At 41.3% G+C, this 21,151-nt stretch overlaps 1 protein-coding gene across 1 annotated transcript in view; it reads right to left on the bottom strand.

Moving 5' to 3' along the window:
* Nucleotides 1-3,730: 3,730 nt before the first annotated feature.
* SUCLG1 (succinate-CoA ligase GDP/ADP-forming subunit alpha) overlaps nt 3,731-21,151 on the bottom strand; it is a 42,551-nt gene continuing 25,130 nt past the window's right edge. Inside the window, exons 4-9 of the mRNA XM_019942162.3 lie at nt 20,386-20,598; nt 20,193-20,250; nt 13,810-13,893; nt 11,393-11,544; nt 5,451-5,639; nt 3,731-3,983 (exon numbers count right to left, since the gene is read on the bottom strand). Coding sequence (XP_019797721.2) covers nt 3,957-3,983; nt 5,451-5,639; nt 11,393-11,544; nt 13,810-13,893; nt 20,193-20,250; nt 20,386-20,598 — 723 coding nt within the window. The 3' untranslated portion in view covers nt 3,731-3,956. The remainder of the gene's footprint in view (nt 3,984-5,450; nt 5,640-11,392; nt 11,545-13,809; nt 13,894-20,192; nt 20,251-20,385; nt 20,599-21,151) is intronic.

Here is a 21,151-nt window from a genome sequence, read left to right as displayed (position 1 = left end):
GGGGAAAAAATCATATAGACATTTCAATAGATTCAGAAGAATCAGTGGACAAAATCCATCACCTATTCACAATTAAAAAACAAACAACAAAATCATTCGGCTAACTTAGAATAAAGGGAAATTTTCCCCTATGTGATAAAGGAAGGACATCTATGAACATCCTTGAGCTAGCATCATCTTTAATGGTAAAACACAAGAAAAATCCTCAAGATTGAAAACTAGGCAAAGGTATCTGTTCTCACACCTATTCAACACTGTAGCTGAGTAAGTACAATACAGCAAGGAAAAGAGAAAAAGGGCATGAAGACTGGAACAGAAGTAAATCTCTATTCATAGTTAACATAAATTTTATATTAAAAAAACTAAGAAATCTATTTTTAAAAAATACTAGGTCTAATAAATTCCTTTGGCAGGGTCTTAGGGTAGAGGGTCAATGTACAAAACTCAATTTATGCTTACACATTTTCGCAAGAAAAAACTTGGAATATGAAAGACTCAATACTGTTAACCAGCAACCATTTTCAAAATACGCTATAAAACTTAATCTCAATCATCATCCTATAGAAATGAACAAGTTTATTCTAAAATTTATACGGTGTTACAGAAGGCCTAGTAGAGAGTCTAGAAATAGACCTATATGTTTATGGCCAATTGATCTTCTACACAGGCATGAAAGTAAGTTAATAGGAAAGAAAAAGAAAAAAAGGATTTTTCAACAATATTGATAGACCCACTTGAATATCCATAAGGAAAAAAATTCAGTCTTGACTCTACCTCCCCCACACCATGAACAAAAATTGATTCGAGGTTGATATATGAACTAAATGTATAACCTGATACAATAAAGCTTTTATAGGAAAACAGAATATCATCATGAATTTGAGGTAGACAAACATGTCTTAGGATCAGAATGTAGTAAACAGAAAAGAAAAACAGGTATGTTGCTCATTATCAAAATTAAAAACTTTTCATCAAGACACCAATAAGAAAACGAGTGAGCAAGACAGAGAGTGTGAGAAAATATTCATAAACTATCTATCGGAGAAAGGTCTTGTATCTAGAATATATAAAGAATTGTCAGAACTCAGAAACAAAAACCCAAAGAAATAGAAGGTAGACAGAAGACTTGAAAAGACACTTCACAAGGGAAGAAATACCAAAAACATAAACACATTGAAAAATGTTCAACATCATTTTTCTCCAGGGAAATGTTAATTAATACCCCTCACACCCCTTACTAGAATGGCTAAAATTTAAAAGATAAAAAACACCAAATGTTGATGAGAACACCAGACTCTCATATTTTGCTGGGGAGAAATTTTCATCCAGCAATTGCACTCCTAGTATCTAAGAAAAAACAGTTTATGTTCACAAAAGACTTGCACATAAAAGATCATAGCACCGTAATCTACCACAGCCAAAAGCTGGAAACCACTCAAAAGGGCCAACAACCAGAGAACCGGTAAACACATTGTGCTATGTCCACACAACAGACTAGATAGAACTCAGCAATAAAAAGAAATGAACTACCGATGCAAGCACTGACTTGGATGAACATCACAGAAATCATGCTGAGTGGAAGAAGCCAAACATAAAAGACTACATACTGTCTCATTACCTTCACATAAATTCCTAAAACAGACAAAAACTCGTCTAAGATGAATAAAAATACAGGTTACCTATTGGGGGGATAAGACGGAACTTCCTGAGATGAAGGAAATGTTCTATATCCTCAAGAGGGTGTGGTTACATACCTTCCTCCATTTGTCAGATATGCACAGTTAAGACATGCATTTCAGCGTATGTAAATTTTACCTCGACAAAATAGCTATCACAACAAAAACACTGGGGGGAATGGATGGAGGTACAGATCATACAATGATAGCAAAATGTGGATAATTATCAAAGCTGGGTGATGGGTACATGGGAGTTTATTATAATATCATAACCATTTTGTAAATGTTTGAAAGTTTCTGTAATAAAAGCTTTTAAAATGCACTGGGGTCGTGAGCTGAACTTTCACCTTTCATTTGTAGAAATGAAATCAGAAAAATCAGAACTGAATACCCTGCTCAGATATGTTTGAGCTGCTTAGACCAGAGGCGGCAGCGGTTGCAGGAAGGGAGAGAAGTGAGATGAGAGAGTGGCTTCTCAAGACGCTGGGACGGGTGGAGAGGGAAGGTGGGGGAGGGAAGATGAAAGGGGATGGGAAAGGGAAGATGGCAAGTGGGAGAAAGAATCAAGAGGGTGCTGAGCTTCCTAGTTAGGACCTGAGGCATGAGGAGGGAGGGGTTGTCTTGGGATGGGCGTTTAGGGGACAGAACTGGGGGCTGAGCCAGGCCTGGAGCAGCCTGGAATCAGGGGTGGACCCTCAAAAGGATGTTAGGGTCACTGCCCCTCATCTGGATTGTGTCCCTGTCACAAAGCCTGTTAGACAAAAGAAGGATATGTTTGCCCTGGAGGAACCTTGGGTTGGAGGTGCCAACCAGAGAGACCGGAAGTGCCTTCCTCCTCAGCCATCATGTCACCTGGGTCGCCCTGAGCACAAGCAGGAGGCAAGTTCAAGACTTTATGGAGTGACACCAAGCCCTGGCCGAGTCCACTGTCACACACGCATCATGTATATTCTACCCAGGTACCCTGTGGGATGGGGGGTCATGATCCCCACTTTCAAGACAAGGAAACAGCTACGAGCAGGAACTAAAGTCTACTTGACCCAAAGCCAATCACGACGTGGCCCTTGGCCTAGGCAGAATCCTTGGGCTGTGAAATACATCTCCCGACACCTGCTCTTTGTGTCTCAGCAGCCTGTGCATGGTTATGGGAGCTTCCAAGACACCTGTTTCCCAGCCCCCCAAGACCTCCTCCAGCCCCTCCCAGGGTCACTGTCCCCAGGCACCTCCTCAAAACGAGCTCTTCCTGGCTCCCTGCCTTTGCCTGGGTGTGAGTCCTCCTTTTTGCATGGCTGGTACCTCCCCAGCCCCTCAGGTACCTACTCATCTCCCTTCCCCAGGAAGGGCTCCCCAAACAGCCTTCTTGAGGTGCTCCTCCTAATATTTTTTGAAGCTCTTGTTTCTTCCAGGGCAGTTACACAATGTGAGAATATTTTGTCTCTCCACTGGAATTGTTTCCTGTTAACAAGCTCCCTTTTAAACAAAAGGATGGATAATAGGTCTCCTGCTTTCTTGCAGTGAATGGCTTAAACCTCAAACAAAGAAATGGAGGCTCTGGGTGGGGAAGGGCAGAGCCCTCCGCAGAACCACAGAAAAACAAAGCATCGTTGAAGACCTTCCATTTCCCAATTAGGCAAAAACTGAAACATGGATGAGCTCCTGCCTAAATCCTAGTGATGGTGATGATGATGATAATGGTGGCACTGACAACAATTAGTTTGCCTTATCACGTGCCAAGGACTTAATATATTTATCTCGAATCTTCAAAACTATCCTACAAGATGGGGACGATTCTATGTATACATGAGAAAAATGTAACTCAAAGAGATGTAAAATCACTCTGATAAAAGCCCAACTGAAATGTTTACACCCATTCTCTCAAAAGTTTTAGTTACAATGTCCCCTACAGAGCCCACTGAAACACACATATATGCACACGCATGTGCACACACGCTCGTGCACACACACACACTTGTGCACAAACACACACACACACCCTCCATTTCTCCCACTCCCCCCCAGCCCCACGGTGGAATAATAAAAAGCCTCCAAAACCATTTTCAAATCAAGTGGTAGATTTATTGGCTGTCTCTGTTATTCAGTGAGGTTAAAACGTCTCAGCGTAGGACACTCTAAACCTCGCTTTGGCTTCCCGTTGTGCTGCAAGACCAGCAACAGGAGCACGGGTGGACAGTCAGTGGATGACAGAAGCAAACGGCCGCCGGCTCACATTGCTACAGTGATTCGTCCATAGGTTTAGGGAACATTTCGTTTGTTTTTCTTTCATAGCATCTTCCTCTTTTCAAACTCCTTCAGGAACAGGAGAGAGGGAGAAGAGAGAAGGGATTAAAGATTAAAAATCCAAATTACATTCACGGTCAAAATGATTCTTAAAACGTCTTGTTTTTAGGATCCAATGAGCAACCAAAAATTATAGAAGTAAAATACCAGGATGAGGTTACTGAACACAAAATGACAGTTTTCAAATGAGCGCGTGTCAGTCTGAATTTCACTAAGCTAGATGCGGAGCTTCAACTTTGTCTCCTAAACGCGGGGGCTGCGAGGCTTTGAATTACTCTTGTTTTCTATGGCAGTGTTATCATTAGGAGCTGACAGACCTGACTGTGCTTATCCAAACCTTTAACGCTACACGTGACACACACCAGCCCTTTTAATAAAACAATGGATTTGTTTAGTTTTTCAGAGAATAAAACTGAACACAGATTCAGTTCAGATTTAAACCAAACGTCAAGAACCTCAGAAATATATGAAAAGGAAACAATACTGAAAACCACATTTCTCTAGATTGTAACCATTAGAATGCAGCAAAATGTGTAGGTGCCTGCTGCCACCTACTGGAGTAAAATGGTAACACATGTCTCTGATGTGAATTCAAACATTTATTTGCTTTTTCTCTTCCTTCCCCTCTTTTAAACAAAATTCTTCACACACTCCCTAACCACCCAGATTTCTTTTAAACACTATGGCACACTGTGTCACATTCCACAAGACACGATCATGCAGGGAGTCAATAAAACAAGGAGTTAATTTTATTATCCCTAAGACAATGCCAAAGAAGATTATGCCAAAACATTGTTCCCTCCTGGGAAGACAATCGGGGCCTGTTTTCAGCATGTGCAAAAAGTTTTGTTTTTTGTGGGGTTTTTTTGTAAAGTCCATAATCATCAAAAAAGTAAAGAGAGAGAGAGAGAGAGAGAGAGAGCCTTAAATGATCACTCAAAGAGATAGGCCAAAAATCACTGCAAAGAGATTATGGAAGACACCAACTAAAATCTGAAAACCCCCAGCCTCTTTAGATCTCCCTCCATCCTGACTCCCAGTTTTCATTTCTTCTTAGTCGGTCTTTAACCTCTCTCCTTGGGAAAAAAACCTATGGAGTTAGCATAGCTACATCCCAAAGGCCCTCGATGGAAAAAAACAAAACACAAGGCAATTCTCTGCACAACCCCCAAAATGGAATTCAGGACACTTACGGACTCTGAAACACTTTTTTGTATATCATACCTTACTACCCACAAAAGAGCAAATCTAGATGTTTGAAGAATAAAGTTTTTGAATCAGAACACTATTCCTTGTCATGCCCGATTAGAACATTAGGACCAAAAGGTGGAGTTGCTAGAGACTGTTAAGCTGCACACCGGAAAGAAAGAAACAGGAGAGACCCAGAAGAAAACACCATGGTTTCCAGGCACCCTGTGTGGCCTCCCACTTTAAGGCCAGTAACTTCCGAGCACTCAGGCCACTGTTCCAGCTCACCTTGTATATGGTGGTTCCCAGCTGTGCAGGGGACATGCTGACCACAACTCCCGCACTCTGCAGGGCTGCGATCTTCTCTTTAGCTCCACCTTTTCCTCCAGCAATAATTGCCCCCGCGTGACCCATTCTTCTGCCGGGAGGAGCAGTTAAACCAGCAATGAAGGACACCACAGGCTTGGCCTTGGGACCCTGGAAAATGGGATTTTAGACACTCTGATGAAGAAGTTGATCGAAACTGGACCTCCGACTCATGACTCTGCCAGAAAATGGCAAATGGCTGGGGCCCTTCACTCATCTTCAATAAGAAAACAACACGGGCTTCCCCGGTGGCGCAGTGGTTGAGAGTCCGCCTGCCGATGCAGGGGACGCGGGTTTGTGCCCCGGTCCGGGAAGATCCCACATGCCGTGGAGCGGCTGGGCCCATGAGCCATGGCCGCTGAGCCTGCGCGTCCGGAGACTGTGCTCCGCAACGGGAGAGGCCACAGCAGTGAGAGGCCCGTGTACAGAAAATAATAAATAAATAAAATAAAAAAAGAAAACAACACAAATATTGAGCTATGACTGAAACCACTGCATTCTCCTTTGAGATGACTTGACTCTTCCTACAAACTCAAAAAAACAATCCTGAAGCAAAACTGTTACCTGTTAAGATATTAGACTTCAAATTCACCCCCACAAGCTGTTTTACAAATACATATGTCACTCTTTCGTTTGAAAAACAAAAAAGCACACTTGAAAATACATAAGTTATGTGATTTGTGATAACGAATAAGACACAGATCAGGTTGTTTTAGTTCAACATAACTCTGTCTTAATGCTTTTGCATTAAATCTACTGCAAATATGTTAGTTTGGCTGAAGTACAAGAGAAAATCTGGCCTCACACACATATGTACTTGGAAAAGGGAGAAATATTTTAATATCTGTCAGATAACAGGATATTCCTTGGCACTACACAAACCTCTTCAAATGGTAACCTGAAACCACAGTCCTTTGTTACCTCAAAATTCATTCATCATTCTGGATCTTTTGCCTACAATGATTTTGTAACATCCATTGGTCAGAAGGAAAATACAGATTCACTGAGTTATGTAGCTCTTCCAAGTGCTAATACACTTCCTCATTCAACATCATCAAATCACTCTTCAGTATCACCGCCAATCTCCTTAGAAAAGTCTTTAGTAGGGTGAAGTTCATGGTGGCAGAAACAAGTTTTCCAAAAATATACATTTGCAAGTTCAAACTTTATCACTGTCAACGAATACGAGGAGCTGTTTTCCTTGACACAGCAGGATTGCTTTGTTCATTTTTGAGAAAAGATCCGCCAAATAAATACCAAGGTCTGAACAACCAGTCTGCCTGCCAGACATTCTTTCAAATAAAACGTGTTGCATGAAAAAAGCAGCTAGTTCAGCTCACAACTCAACTGGCAAAGTGCTTTACTTCCCACTTCATCACAGAATACTGACTCCAGGGTCGAGACTTAATAAAATTAATAATTCTTACTGCTTCATTAAGGACATTCTTAAAGGAAACTGGCTTTTTTTAAAGTGCAAGTGCATGGCAGCGCCAGGTCACTGGCACAGTTCGCTTGGGCTAAGCTGACTCGCGTGAAGGCAGCAGCACGCCAGGCTCCGCGTGTCTGACGCTCTTTACTCCAGTCCTGCCCCCACCGTTCCTCCCTGCTCTTTACCCTCCAGGAATGCCAGACGGCTCTGCCTCTGGGCCCCTCTCTGCTGAGAAAGTTCTCCATCCTCCTTGGATACCTGGCAAATTCTGACTTAATTTTTAAGGCCTGGCTCAAGCCCCTTCTTCACCCCTAAGCTCTCCAACTCCCCCCCACTCCCGCTCTCTCCACAAGTGCTGGTTAGCTGCTCATCTCCTGTTCAGAGACTCTGCTGTGCCTCTGACACATTTCTGCCGTTACCCACAGCACACTGGCTGTAGCTTATTCCCCACGTGCTCCCCTCCTAAACCATGGATCTCTGAACGCCGGGACTACGTTTTCACTTATTTCTGTATGCCCAGCATCTACCATAGTAGAGAACTGAGATGAAAAGACTCTGTAAGTCATTTACTTATTCACTTGTAGGCTCTGCAAAGGATGTGAGCACCTGGTATTCGAGTGGCGCCAGTTTCCACTGGATCCCTCTGTCCCTATCCTCAAATGGTGGGAATATTACACTAGAAAGAAACAAGATTAGGATGAATCTAGAATGTCAAAGAAATGTACACTCTGTCCTATTGACGAAGAAGAGTCACTTGAGATTTTTTAAGGAGCGTAAACTAGAATTGAAAAGACTATGAAAAAGCGTAGTCTGGGGCTTCCCTGGTGGCGCAGTGGTTGAGAGTCCACCTGCCAATGCAGGGGACATGGGTTCGTGCCCCGGTCCGGGAAGATCCCACATGCCGCGGAGCGGCTGGGCCTGTGAGCCATGGCCGCTGAGCCTGCGCGTCCGGAGCCTGTGCTCCGCAACGGGAGAGGCCACAACAGTGAGAGGCCCACGTACCAGGAAAAAAAAAAAAAAAATGTAGTCTGAGAACAGGATACAGAAATGAGAAGCGTGGAAGCCTAAAAACAGGAAGACAAGTTAGGATGGCATGACTAGAGTCCAAGCAGATGCCCCGGACTGTGGACTCTTGTCCTTGAGCCCAGCGACCTGACTCCTGACCCCTCACAGCGTAAAGCAGAAGTCAGGCAGACCTGGGTAGGAACCTCAGCCCTGGCTGGTTTGCTGTGTGCCTGCCATCGGCAAGCTGCCAGTTTCCTTACTCATAAAAGGACAAAACCATCTAATCCGAGGGTCAAGATTAAACAACACCACTCCTGCAAATAATTACTGTCATCGTGATGATAATAATAGTAGTTGTAGCAGGAGGCGACATTACTGAGTGTTCGCTCTGCGTCAGTTACTGTGCTAAGTGCTGAATATGTCACCTGAAATGTTCAAGCTAGAATATCATACACAGTAGGCCCTCAATAAAACTTAGTTCCATGAGACCAACCAGGAATAGGAATACATGTGCCAAATGAAACAAAATGTAAAGCTTAGTTTTTCCCACTAAATTCTAAGCTACTCAAGGTATTCATGTATTCTATATACATTTTTAAATTACGGTGTACAGTTGGCCCTCCATACCCACAGGGTCTGCATCAGAGAATAGAAAATGTATGTGGGAAAAAGATTCCAGAAAGTTCCAAAAAGTAAAACTTAAACCTACCACGCTAGCAACTATTAACAAAGCATTTACACTCTATTAGGTGTTATAAGTAATCTAGAGACAAAGTATATGGGAGGATGTACGTAGGTTATATGCAAACACTATGCCATTTTATATAAGGCACTTGAGCATGCATGGATTTCTGCAGGGGTACTGGAACCAAACCCATGCAGATACCAAGGGATGACTGTAATGTCATATAACCTAAACTTTTTTTTGTAAAAAGAAGTCAGTTTTTACCTAAATTTTAAACTTCACAACCTTTCTGAGCTCAAGAGACTCTAATAACATTTTACTCCAATCTAACAATTTACTTTATTCTTTCACTATTTGCCATTTACTGGTTCCTAACATGCCAGAGGACTGCGCTGGGCACCAAGTACACCAGCTCCTTGCTCTCCATAATACAGTCTAGAGTGACAGTCAGGTGTTAACTAAGCACGCCTTGCAGAAGGAACAAGCAAAGGCAAGTGAGGATGAAAACCACCGGCACATCAGATGGGACACGGATCTGAAAAGGAGGGTCAGGGTGGTGTGTGAGGGGCTGGAATACCATGCTAAGTCTGCCCTTTGTCCTACATGGATGGCAATAAGCAGGCTGGCGGGGGGGGTGGGGGTGGGGGGTGGGGAGGTGGAGGGAAAGTGGAGCAGAGATATCAGGAAAAAAATTACCGAAGTGGTCCAGGTGAGATAAGATGAGAGCCTGCACCAGAGCAGAGGGACTAATTACAGATGACAATGCTCTCAATCTCCACAAACTGCTAAGATCTCAGAGACAGATCTCGGTAACTGAGTGGAAGCAAGAGCTGAGGGAGAAATAAAAGACGGTTCTGGGGTTTCCCTGGTGGCGCAGTGGTTAAGAATCCGCCTGCCAATGCAGGGGACACGGGTTCGAGCCCTGGTCCAGGAAGATCCCACATGCCGCGGAGCAACTAAGCCCGTGCACCACAACTACCGAGCCTGCACTCTAGAGCCCGCGAGCCACAACTACTGAGCCCGTGTGCCGCAACTATTTAGCCTGCGCTCTAGAGCCCGTGCTCCCAACAAGAGAAGCCACCGCAATGAGAAGCCTGCGCACCGCAACGAAGAGTAGCCCCCGCTCGCCACAACCAGAGAAAAGCCCGCGTGCAGCAACGAAGACCCAACCAGCCAAAAATAAAATAAAATAAATAAATTTATTAAAAAAAAAAAAACACGATGGTTCTGAGGTTTCTGCCTTGGGAACTGCATGAAGTGTGATGCTGATTATACGCAACGACCATTCGCACTTAGGGAACAGGCACTATCTGGGGAAGAATAAAGATGAGAACAGCCAGGAGGATGAATGGAGGCCCTGGTGACTAGCGCGAGAGCAACGCCAGGGTGGACAGCAGATCCGACAGCAGCAGCGAACAGCTGCTTACTAAGAGTGCTTACCACGTGCCCAGGGCAGCTCTCCTCTATGTTACTGAGCCATAACATAGAGTCCTACAAGGATGCTGGGAGCAAGACACTACTGTATCCCTATTTTGCCAATGAGGAAACTGAGGCACAGTGAAGTTAAGGAACATGCCCAAGGTCACACAGTTTCTAAGTGGCAGACAGAAGCCAAACAGCTGAGGATCAGGGAGTGAATAAAAAGGAAAAAAGAAAAAGTAAGAGATCCAGAGAGTAACGGGAACTTTTAAAATTACCACAGAAGAAAATCAAGTAGACTCAAAATAGCCCTTGAAAATTCCTTCAATTACATATGCATCACTCTGTATACACTACCCTGCAGGTGATATTATCGGTTCCTTTAACTCTCCGTTACTCATTATTTTTCAGCGGCATTTAATTTTGATGCATTCACTCTCAATCTCTTTTACAAGCGTAGACACAAGTTATCTCCCGCCCTCCTGCGTGGCCTCCTGAAGATGCATCTTCACTCATTCGTCAGTGTCAGGGACATCCTGGAAACCATGTGAATGCTCTCCCCAGGTCTTTGCCGCAGTGGTCCAGAGCACACGTTCACTGACTGGGGGCTGGCAGGCACCAGGCTGCTTCCGTCGTTACTGTGCCCTCTCTCTTTCTCTTCCCACCACCCTCCTTCACCCCAGGCACAGAGCTTAATTCCCTTAAGTTAAGTGAAATTATGATACAACGCCACACTATTCTTTTTCATTCGAAGGGAGAGGCAACAAGGAAAGCCTTCATAGGACATAGTTAATAAAGCTTTTCTACTTGACCTTTGAAGCGAAGTGCTACTCTACAAGGATAGACTGAAGCTAGAGGGAGGCAAGCTCCTGGAAAAGGGTATAAAGGACAGGTTCTTTAGAAGGTCAGCCTTGACAGAGAAAGAACACACATCCCCTGAGATGAGGAGAAAGGACACCAATGACAGGTGAAAATGGAAATACGCAGGTCAAATGACAGCTTTCAGGCTGATGGCCTGGAAGTTCTCCCTTCAGCAGGAGGCCAACTGACCTACCATGAAGTGTGAGGAGATGCCTGGGGGGAGGATTCATTCGAGAAGCAGAGAACAGGCCCCAGGGGAAACGGGGAGGAGAATCCACCCAGAAAGGGTCCCAAGTTCCCTGAGTGGCCAGTACTCCAGGTGCAGCTCAACAAGGTTTAACTTTATCTTTCACGTTTGCTTAAAAAATTTATCTTTGAAAAAAAACAAAATAACTTCTAAAACAAACCGGTGATATTATTCAAGGGCAAAGAGCTATATATATTTTTTTCCAAACCCAAACTTACTGAATTATGCTGCCTCAAAAATTCTGCAGCATTTTCTTCTGCATTACCACCAATTTCGCCAATCAATATGATACCTTCTGTGGCTGGATCGTTCAGAAAGATTTCAAGGCAGTCAGTAAAATCTGTTCCATTGAAAGGATCACCTCCAATACCTGGAAAAGTCAAAGAATATCACCAGCTGAAAACTGGATGAATCATAAAATTCAGGTCAGGAAATGCTGTTTTACCTGGTTTCTTATTTTGCCTACCCCTTTCTTACCAATATTTTTAAATGTGTCATCACTCTTGCATTTAACATTTAAAAATCACAAAATGCTACATTTATTTCTGCTTATAATATCACATGAATGCTAAACGGTGGTGGTGGGTTCCTGTTAGTCACAAAAACAGCCCTCTTTTTGTTTAACTCCTTATCAAGACTCCTCCCTCCCACAAAATTATTCCTAGATAGTTCTTTAAAAATGAGCATTCTATATAGTTTCCCTAATTAGGAGAACTTTACTTCTGAAAACACATTAGCTTTTTCAGGGACATGAATTACTGTTTTCTATGTTATAACTTTTAACTTTGTTGGCTTCTGGTGAGTAGTTCATTATCAGTACCTTGTATATAATAGACGATAAATTCTGAAATTAAAAACAATCTGGATTAGCTAATCTGGCGTGTGTGTCTGTCTGTGTGTGTCTGCGTGTTAACATTACCTTCACTGTGGTAGTTCGTTGTGATTTGTTATTTTCACATGAACCGCAAACTATTACCCTATTGGAGACTTAATACCACATTGGAAATAAATATTGGACATTTGTATTTCTTCTACAGTAAAAAAAAAAAATGAACATTTTAAGAAAATGTGTATTGGTGAGAATATCTTCTCTGATTAAACATTTAACCCATTTCTTTGCACAAAGTAACTATTTCATGAGGGACATTGCAGAGGAACCACTTGCAAGTTAAGACACAAGTCCCAGTGAGGGGAGGGGGGGTGTCTTGATCCCTCTTACCTCTGACCCAAAGTGAGAGATGACAAGAGACCACACACAGGGGCTCCACTATAGGCACTTGGCTTTTTAGCACAAGTACTTGGATAGGACTCAAGGCAATATTCCCTACAGACTGGCTGACACTCTTAAATCTTTAAGTTATAAACATGTATTTTATAATAGATAAATACGCAGGACTGGCTCCCTACTCTTCAACACACCACTCAAGAATGAAACTGAGGAAGAGAAGCGGCATCCACTGAGTGCCAGCCACGTGTCATGTCCTGTGCCTTAGCACACGTCGGCCCGCCATTTCCTCATCCCTCCAAACTCTCTGTGACATGGCAATTATTACTCTTCGTTCACAAATTAAAAACAGAGGCTACAGAAGACAGAATTGCCAACTCTATTTCAAAATCTTTTCTTATTTTCCATCACGCTATCTTGTATCATAGATTGTGCTTCTGCGCATAGAAAAGCTAAATTAATGTTTCATAGTGATTTTACGAATTTGAGTCTTTTTTTTTTTTTTGCGGTACGCGGGCCTCTCACTGCTGTGGCCTCTCCCGTTGCGGAGCACAGGCTCCGGACGCGCAGGCTCAGCGGCCATGGCTCACGGGCCCAGCCGTTCCGTGGCATGTGGGACCCTCCCGGACCGGGGCACGAACCCGTGTCCCCTGCATCGGCAGGCGGACTCTGAATCACTGCGCCACCAGGGAAGCCCACGAATTTGAGTCTTAATAAAAATACTACCGGGTTATATTTTATAATTTTTTATCATAAAATGCTGCCTTTGATAAGCCTCTAAAAGATATTCTAAAAGTTTGAAGGAATATTTATAAAATGAGAACTCTGCCTGGCTTTTGGCAACAAATACCAAGATTATTTCAAAATGTAAAAATTTTTTTATATTTGTAAGTGGGAGGCAGTATGATGTGGCAAAGAGAGAGGTTCCAGGGAGCTCAACCCTCCTCCACCAATAACGCTGCCACAGGACGACACGCCAGCTCAGCGGTGCCTCGGGGGGTTGCCTTAAGAGTGAGATAATGATTGGCAAAGAATTCAGTGACTGTGAAGCACTGAGTGACAGCTGGTAATATAACAAAATGCGAATTACAGTAATGAAAGTCCTATTTTTGAAGGACCATTTCTTCCCAGCAAGCTAAGTAACAGCTGTTTTCAAGGCCCAAGGCTCTCCAGGAGACACACGTCCCAGGATGTTTGTTCTGAAGCTCGGAAGTCAAATCCCAGACCATGAATCTTGAAAATATAACAGTCAGCTTCACGTATAAGCAAATGAAATTCAAGATCACAACATCTTTTTAATAAAATGGCATCAAAATCTCTCACAAATAATCAAATCAATAATTATCATTATACTTATTCAGGGAAGATACTGAACTCCAATAAAATGAGTTTAGCAAAAAAATCCCTCACCAATGCACAAAGACTGCCCCAACCCAACTTGTGTTGTTTGATGAACTGCTTCATAAGTCAGGGTGCCAGATCTGGACACGATACCTTAAAGAAAGAGAATTCAATAATATTAGGTTGTGTTCATACGACTATCATACAGTAAAATAAATTACAAACACAGGTATCTATAAAACCCATTTCACAATTTGTCAACCAAATAAACGATAACATCAGGTCATGAAATAAGAAGAAAAGGCCTAAATTATAGCAGGGAGATTTTAAAAGTTATATAGAGAAGAAAGTGTGTTATTAGTTAGGGTTGTTTTATGACCATAAAAGCAGTTAAGAGAGACCTAAAGTCTTCCACGTAAAACGACTGCAGACATGCAGTAAAATGGAACAATAAACCTATAAAAAGGTCCATAAAGAAAAAAAAAGAAGGCATAAGTTTCAAGTATTAATCTTTGGCTAATAACCCTGATTTAGGAAAATAAATTCATAGTTAGGCTTGCTGTCTCCTGACCACACAGATTCCTCAAGACAGAGCCCTGTTCTCCTACGCTGGTTCGGTAAGAGACTGCCAATGCTGTTGGAGATTCTGCAGTGACTGTCTTTCTTGCTGGACTGGAACCTCCAGGGGGTCAGTAAACAAGACTGTTTTCCCTACACCTGCGTTCCCAGTATCAAGCACAGTTCAGGCACAGAAGGAGCTCAGTAAATACGTACCAAATGGGTCAATACTGAAAATCAATGGAGAACAACCACCCTCTCAAACAAAATCTAATTCCAAGAGTTTTAAGACCATTCACTAACTGGATCCTATTTCACGACAAATGACAACCACTAACACCAACCCCCATCTGTCTCATCCGTCAGTTTTTCCCTATTCTTAGAGCTTTCTTTCTATCTACATTCTCTCTTCTTAACACAGTCCCTCCTCTGTGGGACCTTTCATAACTGAGAAGGTTAGGTAGGTCATGCCTACGTACATATGCATTTGATGCATTTAGCTTTTAAGTAAAGTACAATCAGTAACTAAATTGTATATCTTTGTGTGAATTACCTAGTCTCCTTTCCACTCCTGATTCTTATGAATAGAATTATGATTGATTAATTGATTTTTATGATAGAATTATGTTCTTGTTCAGGCAACACCCTAGATTACTGGGCAGTACAACTGTTCTATTTATTCTAGTCTTTTAATGGATCAGTATAATCGTGAACAGTAGCACAAGGATTTTGTAATTCTTTTAAGGGGCTTTCATCTAATTATATAAATGATACATAATTTATATAAATGCAAACTGCATACATTTAAGGTAATGAAAGCAATGTTTTTAGGGTAAATTACTCCTGCCATCCTTAAAATACATATATAGTAAAAGAGACTATCACTTAAAAATATCTATCATAGGGCTTCCCTGGTGGCGCAGTTGTTGAGAGTCCGCCTGCCAATGCACGGGACACGGGTTCGTGCCCCGGTCCGGGAAGATCCCACATGCCGCGGAGTGGCTGGGCCCGTGAGCCATGGCCGCTGGGCCTGCGCATCCGGAGCCTGTGCTCTGCAACGGGAGAGGCCACAACAGTGAGAGGCCCATGTACCGCAAAAAAAAAAAAATCTATCATAAGGATACTTCTGCTTCCAAAAACAGGGGTATTTTCCTGTATTTTTCCTGCTAAGTACAAGTAAAAACCCTGGACATCATATATAAAACAAATATAAGAAATCTCTGAGGGGCTTCCCTGGTGGAGCAGTGGTTGAGAGTCTGCCTGCCGATGCAGGGGACGCGGGTTTGTGCCTCGGTCCGGGAAGATCCCACGTGCCGCAGAGTGGCTGGGCCCGTGAGCCATGGCTGCTGAGCCTGCACGTCTGGAGCCTGTGCTCCGCAAAGGGATAGGCCACAATGGTGAGAGGCCCGCGTACCACAAAAAAAAAAAAAACAAAAAAAAAGAAATCTCTGAAAGATGGAGAGAAGACAGAGTCACTAGGGACCTCAAGACTCAAGCAGTGACACAATGGTGAACAAACCACAAAGAGGATAAATCCAAAGAAATTCCCACCAAAACTCCTAATAAATAAACTTCAGAAAACACAAAGACAAAAAAAAAAAATCTTGAAAGCAGCAAGAGAAAAGTAACACCTTACCTAAACAGGAAAAACAACTCAAATGACATCAGCTTTCTCATCAGAACCCATGGAAGCAAGAAGTGGAACAACATTTTTTAAGTGCTAAAAGAACTGTCAACCCTAAATCCTATACCCAGTGAAATTATCCTTTAAGGATGAAGGGGAAATAAAGACATCCTCAGATGAGGGAAAAATAAATAATCTGTCCCCAACAGTTCCATCATAAAAGAAAGGCTAATGGAAATTCTCTAGAAAGAAGGTAAATGATACCAAGAAGGAAGAACGCAGCAATAAGCAAAACATGGATAGATAGAAAGACTTTCTCTTGAGTGTCCTAAAAGGAAGAAATAAAACTGTCCCTATTTGTAGATAACATGTTTGTCTACAAAGAAAATGCTAAGGAATCTACCAAGAAACCCCATTAGATTACAGCAACGTTGCAAGATACAAGATAAACAAAAATCAATTGTATTTCTATACATTAGCCATGAGCACATGGACACCAAAATTAAAATACAATAAAATTTAAAATTGCTTTCTTAAAAAAAGAAATACTTAGGTGTAAATCTAACAAAACATATACAGGACTTATATGCTAAAAACTACAAAATGCTTGTGAAAGAAATCAAAGACAATCTAAATAAATGAAAATATACTGCATTCATGGATTGGAATAGTCAACATGTCTATTCCCCCCAGATTGACATAAAGATTTAACACAATTCCCATCAAAATCCCAGCAAGAGTTTCTGTAGATAGAGACAAGATCATCTTAAAAATTATATGAAGTAAAGGAACTAGAAGAACTAAAATAATTTAAAAAAGAATAAAGTGCAAGGAAGCGATCTACCTAAAATTTCAAGACTTATCTCTTAGCTATAGTATCAAGATTGTGTGGTACTGGTGAAATCCAGAAATAGACCAACACAAATATGCCAACTGTTTTTCTGACAAAAATGCAAAAGCAACTCAATGGAAGAAAGATGATCTTTCCAATAAATGGTGCTGAAGCAACTGAACACAAGTAGATGAAAAAGAACTTTGATCTACGTCTCACACCTAAAAAAATTAACTGAAATTGGATCATGGGATTTAAATGTAAAACTACAAAACTTTCAGGAACAAGAAAGGTATTTAAGGCTAGGCAAAGACTTATTAGACTTGAGGTCCAAAGCATACTTCACAGGAGAAAAAAATTAGTAAGTTAGACTTCATCAAAATGAAAAACTCTTGCTCTCTAAAAGATCCTGTTAAGAGCATGAATACAGAGCGGGAGAAAATATTTGTAAGCCACATATCCAACAACGTGCTAGTATCTAGAATATATAAAGAACTCTCAAAACTCAACAGTAAAAAAGCAAACAACCCAATTAGACCATGGGCAAAAAAACAGGAAGAAACACTTCACTGAAGAACATATACAGATGACAGACAAGCACCTGAAAAGACGTTCAATATCATTAGCCATCAGGGGAATGTAAATTAAAACTATTACAATGAGATATCAGTGTACACTTATCAGAATGGCTAACATAAAAAACTGTGATACTACCAATGCTGGCAAGGATGAAGAAAAACCGGATCACACATACGTTGGTGACGGAAATGTAAAATGGATAACAATTTGGCAATTTCTTTAAAAACATGCAACTATCATCCAACCTAGCAACTGCCCTCCTGGGCATTCATCCCAAAGAAACGAAGACTTGGATTATATAAAAACGAGTACACAAATGTTTATAGCAGCCTTACTTGTAACAGCCCCAAACTGGAAACAATCCCAATATCTTTCAACAGATGAATCATTAAACACACTATGGCATATTCGTACCCTGGAATACTACTCAGTAATAAAAATGAATGAACTACTGACACAACAATCTGGTGAATCTGCAGAGAATTGTACCGAGTGTAAACAGCCAATCCCAAAACGCTACATACTACATGATATTATTTATACAGCACTCCTGAAATTTAAAATTTTAGAAATGGAGAATTATTAGTTTCCAAGGATTAAGAAGGGAGTGGGAGTAGGAGGGAAGTGGGTGTATCTATAAAAGGGCAAGATGAGGGATCCCTGGAGTGATGGAAAAATTCTTTATGTCTGTATCCATGTCAATATACTAGATGTGACATTGCATTATAGTTTTGCAAGATGTTACCATTGGGGGACACTGGATAAAGGGTACACAGAAATCTGTCTGTATTATTTCTTACAATTACATGTGAATTTACAATTATCTGAATATAAAAAGTTTAATTAAAATAAATTTTTTAAAAAGGATGTAGAAGTCAAGCATGTCACATGTGGTTGAGAGTAAAAAAACGTCTAACATAAGTGAAAAAAATATTGTATAGTTAAATATCAATTTGGAATTCAATCTCCCTTCAATAACATTCAATTAGCTGTTATACAGTTTCATTAGCTATCATTAACACAAACGAGAAAGCCACTATACTACTGTACTGCTGTCATATTACATTACGTCCCATTCAGAAATACCCAAGGGACTGAAAAATCCTTCCTTTCCCTAAACTCTTAGCTTAAGGACTGGAAGTCAATGAGGCTTTTGAGAACATTAGTACTAGTATCAAAATAGGAATAGTTAGTACAAAAAATCATCTTTTCTCCTTCACCTCCTTGAAAATCTTGTAGTGTCATACATTTTCTTTTAGGTGAATTTTTTTCTAAATCCTCTGAATTAAAGGCAGTCTCCCAGAGGACTTCCTCATCAATGTGCTATGGCCATCTGGAGAACCAAGGTCTAAAGGACTTCCCTGAACTTTTCTTACTTGTTTTTGAGGTTCATGGGCACCTTAGAAAGCAGGGTAGTGATCAGAAAGGCAACTCAGTACAGGACACACCTTATTCCATGCTCACCTAAGTCTACAGTAGTAGCCATTCCAAGCAGACTGCAGAGTGTAAAGAGTATTCAAATATGTGCAAAAGCATCAGTGGCTATGTGGATCAGGCCCCGACTAGAAATCAGATGGCCTATGGAACTCCCTGCATCCTCCCTCGTAAGAGAACTTGGTAAGTTCTCGACTGGCAGCACGGCTGACAGCTCTAAGAGCCATTAGTAATAAAGAAAAATCATGACCATTAACCCAGTCCTGTAAACTACACAACTGACATTTACTGACTATGTTTAACTATTCTTACTTAGTATTTACAGTCACGGTTTATACATAAAGTACTGTAAACTCTATTACGGTAGAGAAACAGTATAGCTTAGTGAGAGTTAGGTGTGAAGAGTCTAAAAACCGCCATAATGGGCTAATTCTGAAACGTTAATTTGGTTATTTCCTTGAGGAACTAAACAAGTAGCAGTACAATTTTCGCAAAACATTTTGAGAAAGCCCATAATATTCACTGAGGCAAAGTAATTCTGACAGGACACAGAAAGACTAACAATAAAAATATTCACAGCATGTGTATCTGACAAAGAACTTAAGAGCCGGAATATTTACAGAACCCCCTATAATCAACAATTATATAAAAATTATATAAAAAAGACTACCCAATAAAAAATAATGTGTAAAACACTTGAACAGATATTTCACAACAGAAGATTTATAAATGGCCAATAAGGACATGACATCATTAGTCATGGGGGAAACTCAAAACCATAATGAGACATCATTTTACTCCTGGTAGAATGGCTAAAATTACAGACCAACAGTACTAAATGTCTGTGAAGATGTGGAATGACTGGAACATTCATACACCGAGGGTGAGGGTAAAGAACGCACAGTCACTTTACAGAACTATTTGGCAACTTCTTAAAAAGTTGAACATGCTTTGACTCTATGACTTAGCAATTCCATTCGTAGGCATTTAACCCAAGAGAAATACCCACAGAAAGACCTGTACACAAAAGTTCACCTTAACCTTATTCATAATGAATCAAACCTGAAAACAACAGAAACATTTGTCAGTGGGAGAATGGACAAATTGTAGTATTCAATAAAATATTACTTACCGATAAAATAAACTATTGATACACGCAAACACATGGAAGAATCCATAGTGTGCTGAGCAGGAAAAGAATCTTTAAAAAAACCCCAAAAACATCTTCACTGATTCTAGAGAATTAGTGTTTCTCAAGCATCAATTCAGGACATAGAATCAATTCACTATAAAACTTCCCTGGTAAATTCTCTTAAAGTTGAATTAATTAAAAATGAATTTGATTTGCAGAGTCAAATTCTCTTTGTGAGTTTTGAGCTCAGGGCAAGGAATTTTGGTTTTAATCTATAAGAAATATATACTCACCAATTCTTCCTTTCTTGTGAATATGGCCAGGCATGATGCCAATTTTGCATTCTCCAGGCTGAAGGAAAGTAATTCATGGTTTCAGAAAAGTGAAAAAAAAATTGTAACTTCCTAGGTCATACACACAAATATACTTGGACTGATTCAAAGCTAGTTAGCCTTCAGAGGGCTTATTTTTGTTTTGTGCACTCACATTGATGACTCCAGGGCAGTTTGGACCAATCAGCCTGGTCTTTTCCTGGCGCAGCAGTTTGTGCTTGACCCGCACCATGTCCTGCTGTGGGATACCTTCAGTGATGCACACGACCAAGGACACTTCCGCCTCGATAGCTTCATTAATGGCAGCAGCAGCAAAAGGAGGAGGGACATAAATGACAGACGCTGTTGCTCCGGTCTGTTCTTTGGCCTGAAACATTAACCACGAAGCACTTTATTATTGGTTAAGTCAGAAACATTGTAAAAGAAATTCAATACCATGATTTTAATGATGTCTTGGGGTCAGGAAAGGACATCACCAGGAGACATCGGATGTCTTCATTCTTCCCATTAACAAGTTCACTTTGCTGTCAGAAAAGAGCAGAGTAAGCACGGCCTCCTTTCTGCCCCCTTGGGACACCCTTCTGCATTGAAAGTTTCTGTGACCTCCCATTCCCTCAGGTGACAGCATGTCAGTACACCTGCAAGCACTGCCTGATTTGCATCTGTGTCCCCTCATTCCTGGGCCATGTTTATTTCTGTTGTTCTACAAGGCACTTACCACCTGTTCAGTACCAAAGACCCTGCACCTCCCCAGGAGAAAAGGACTGGTGAGCCCCAAGCTCCAGAACCCAGCTCTCAACCATCTGTTTAAAAATACATCCCACTTAATAAATAATATCAAGAGGCAGGGACTTCCGGGAAGATGGCAGAAGAGTAAGACGCGGAGATCACCTTCCTCTCCACAGATACACCAGAAATAC

The sequence above is a fragment of the Tursiops truncatus genome, chromosome 14 (assembly GCF_011762595.2).
Source record: "Tursiops truncatus isolate mTurTru1 chromosome 14, mTurTru1.mat.Y, whole genome shotgun sequence".
Taxonomy (NCBI): Eukaryota; Metazoa; Chordata; class Mammalia; order Artiodactyla; family Delphinidae; genus Tursiops; species Tursiops truncatus.
This window is presented reverse-complemented; position numbering and strand designations above follow the sequence as displayed.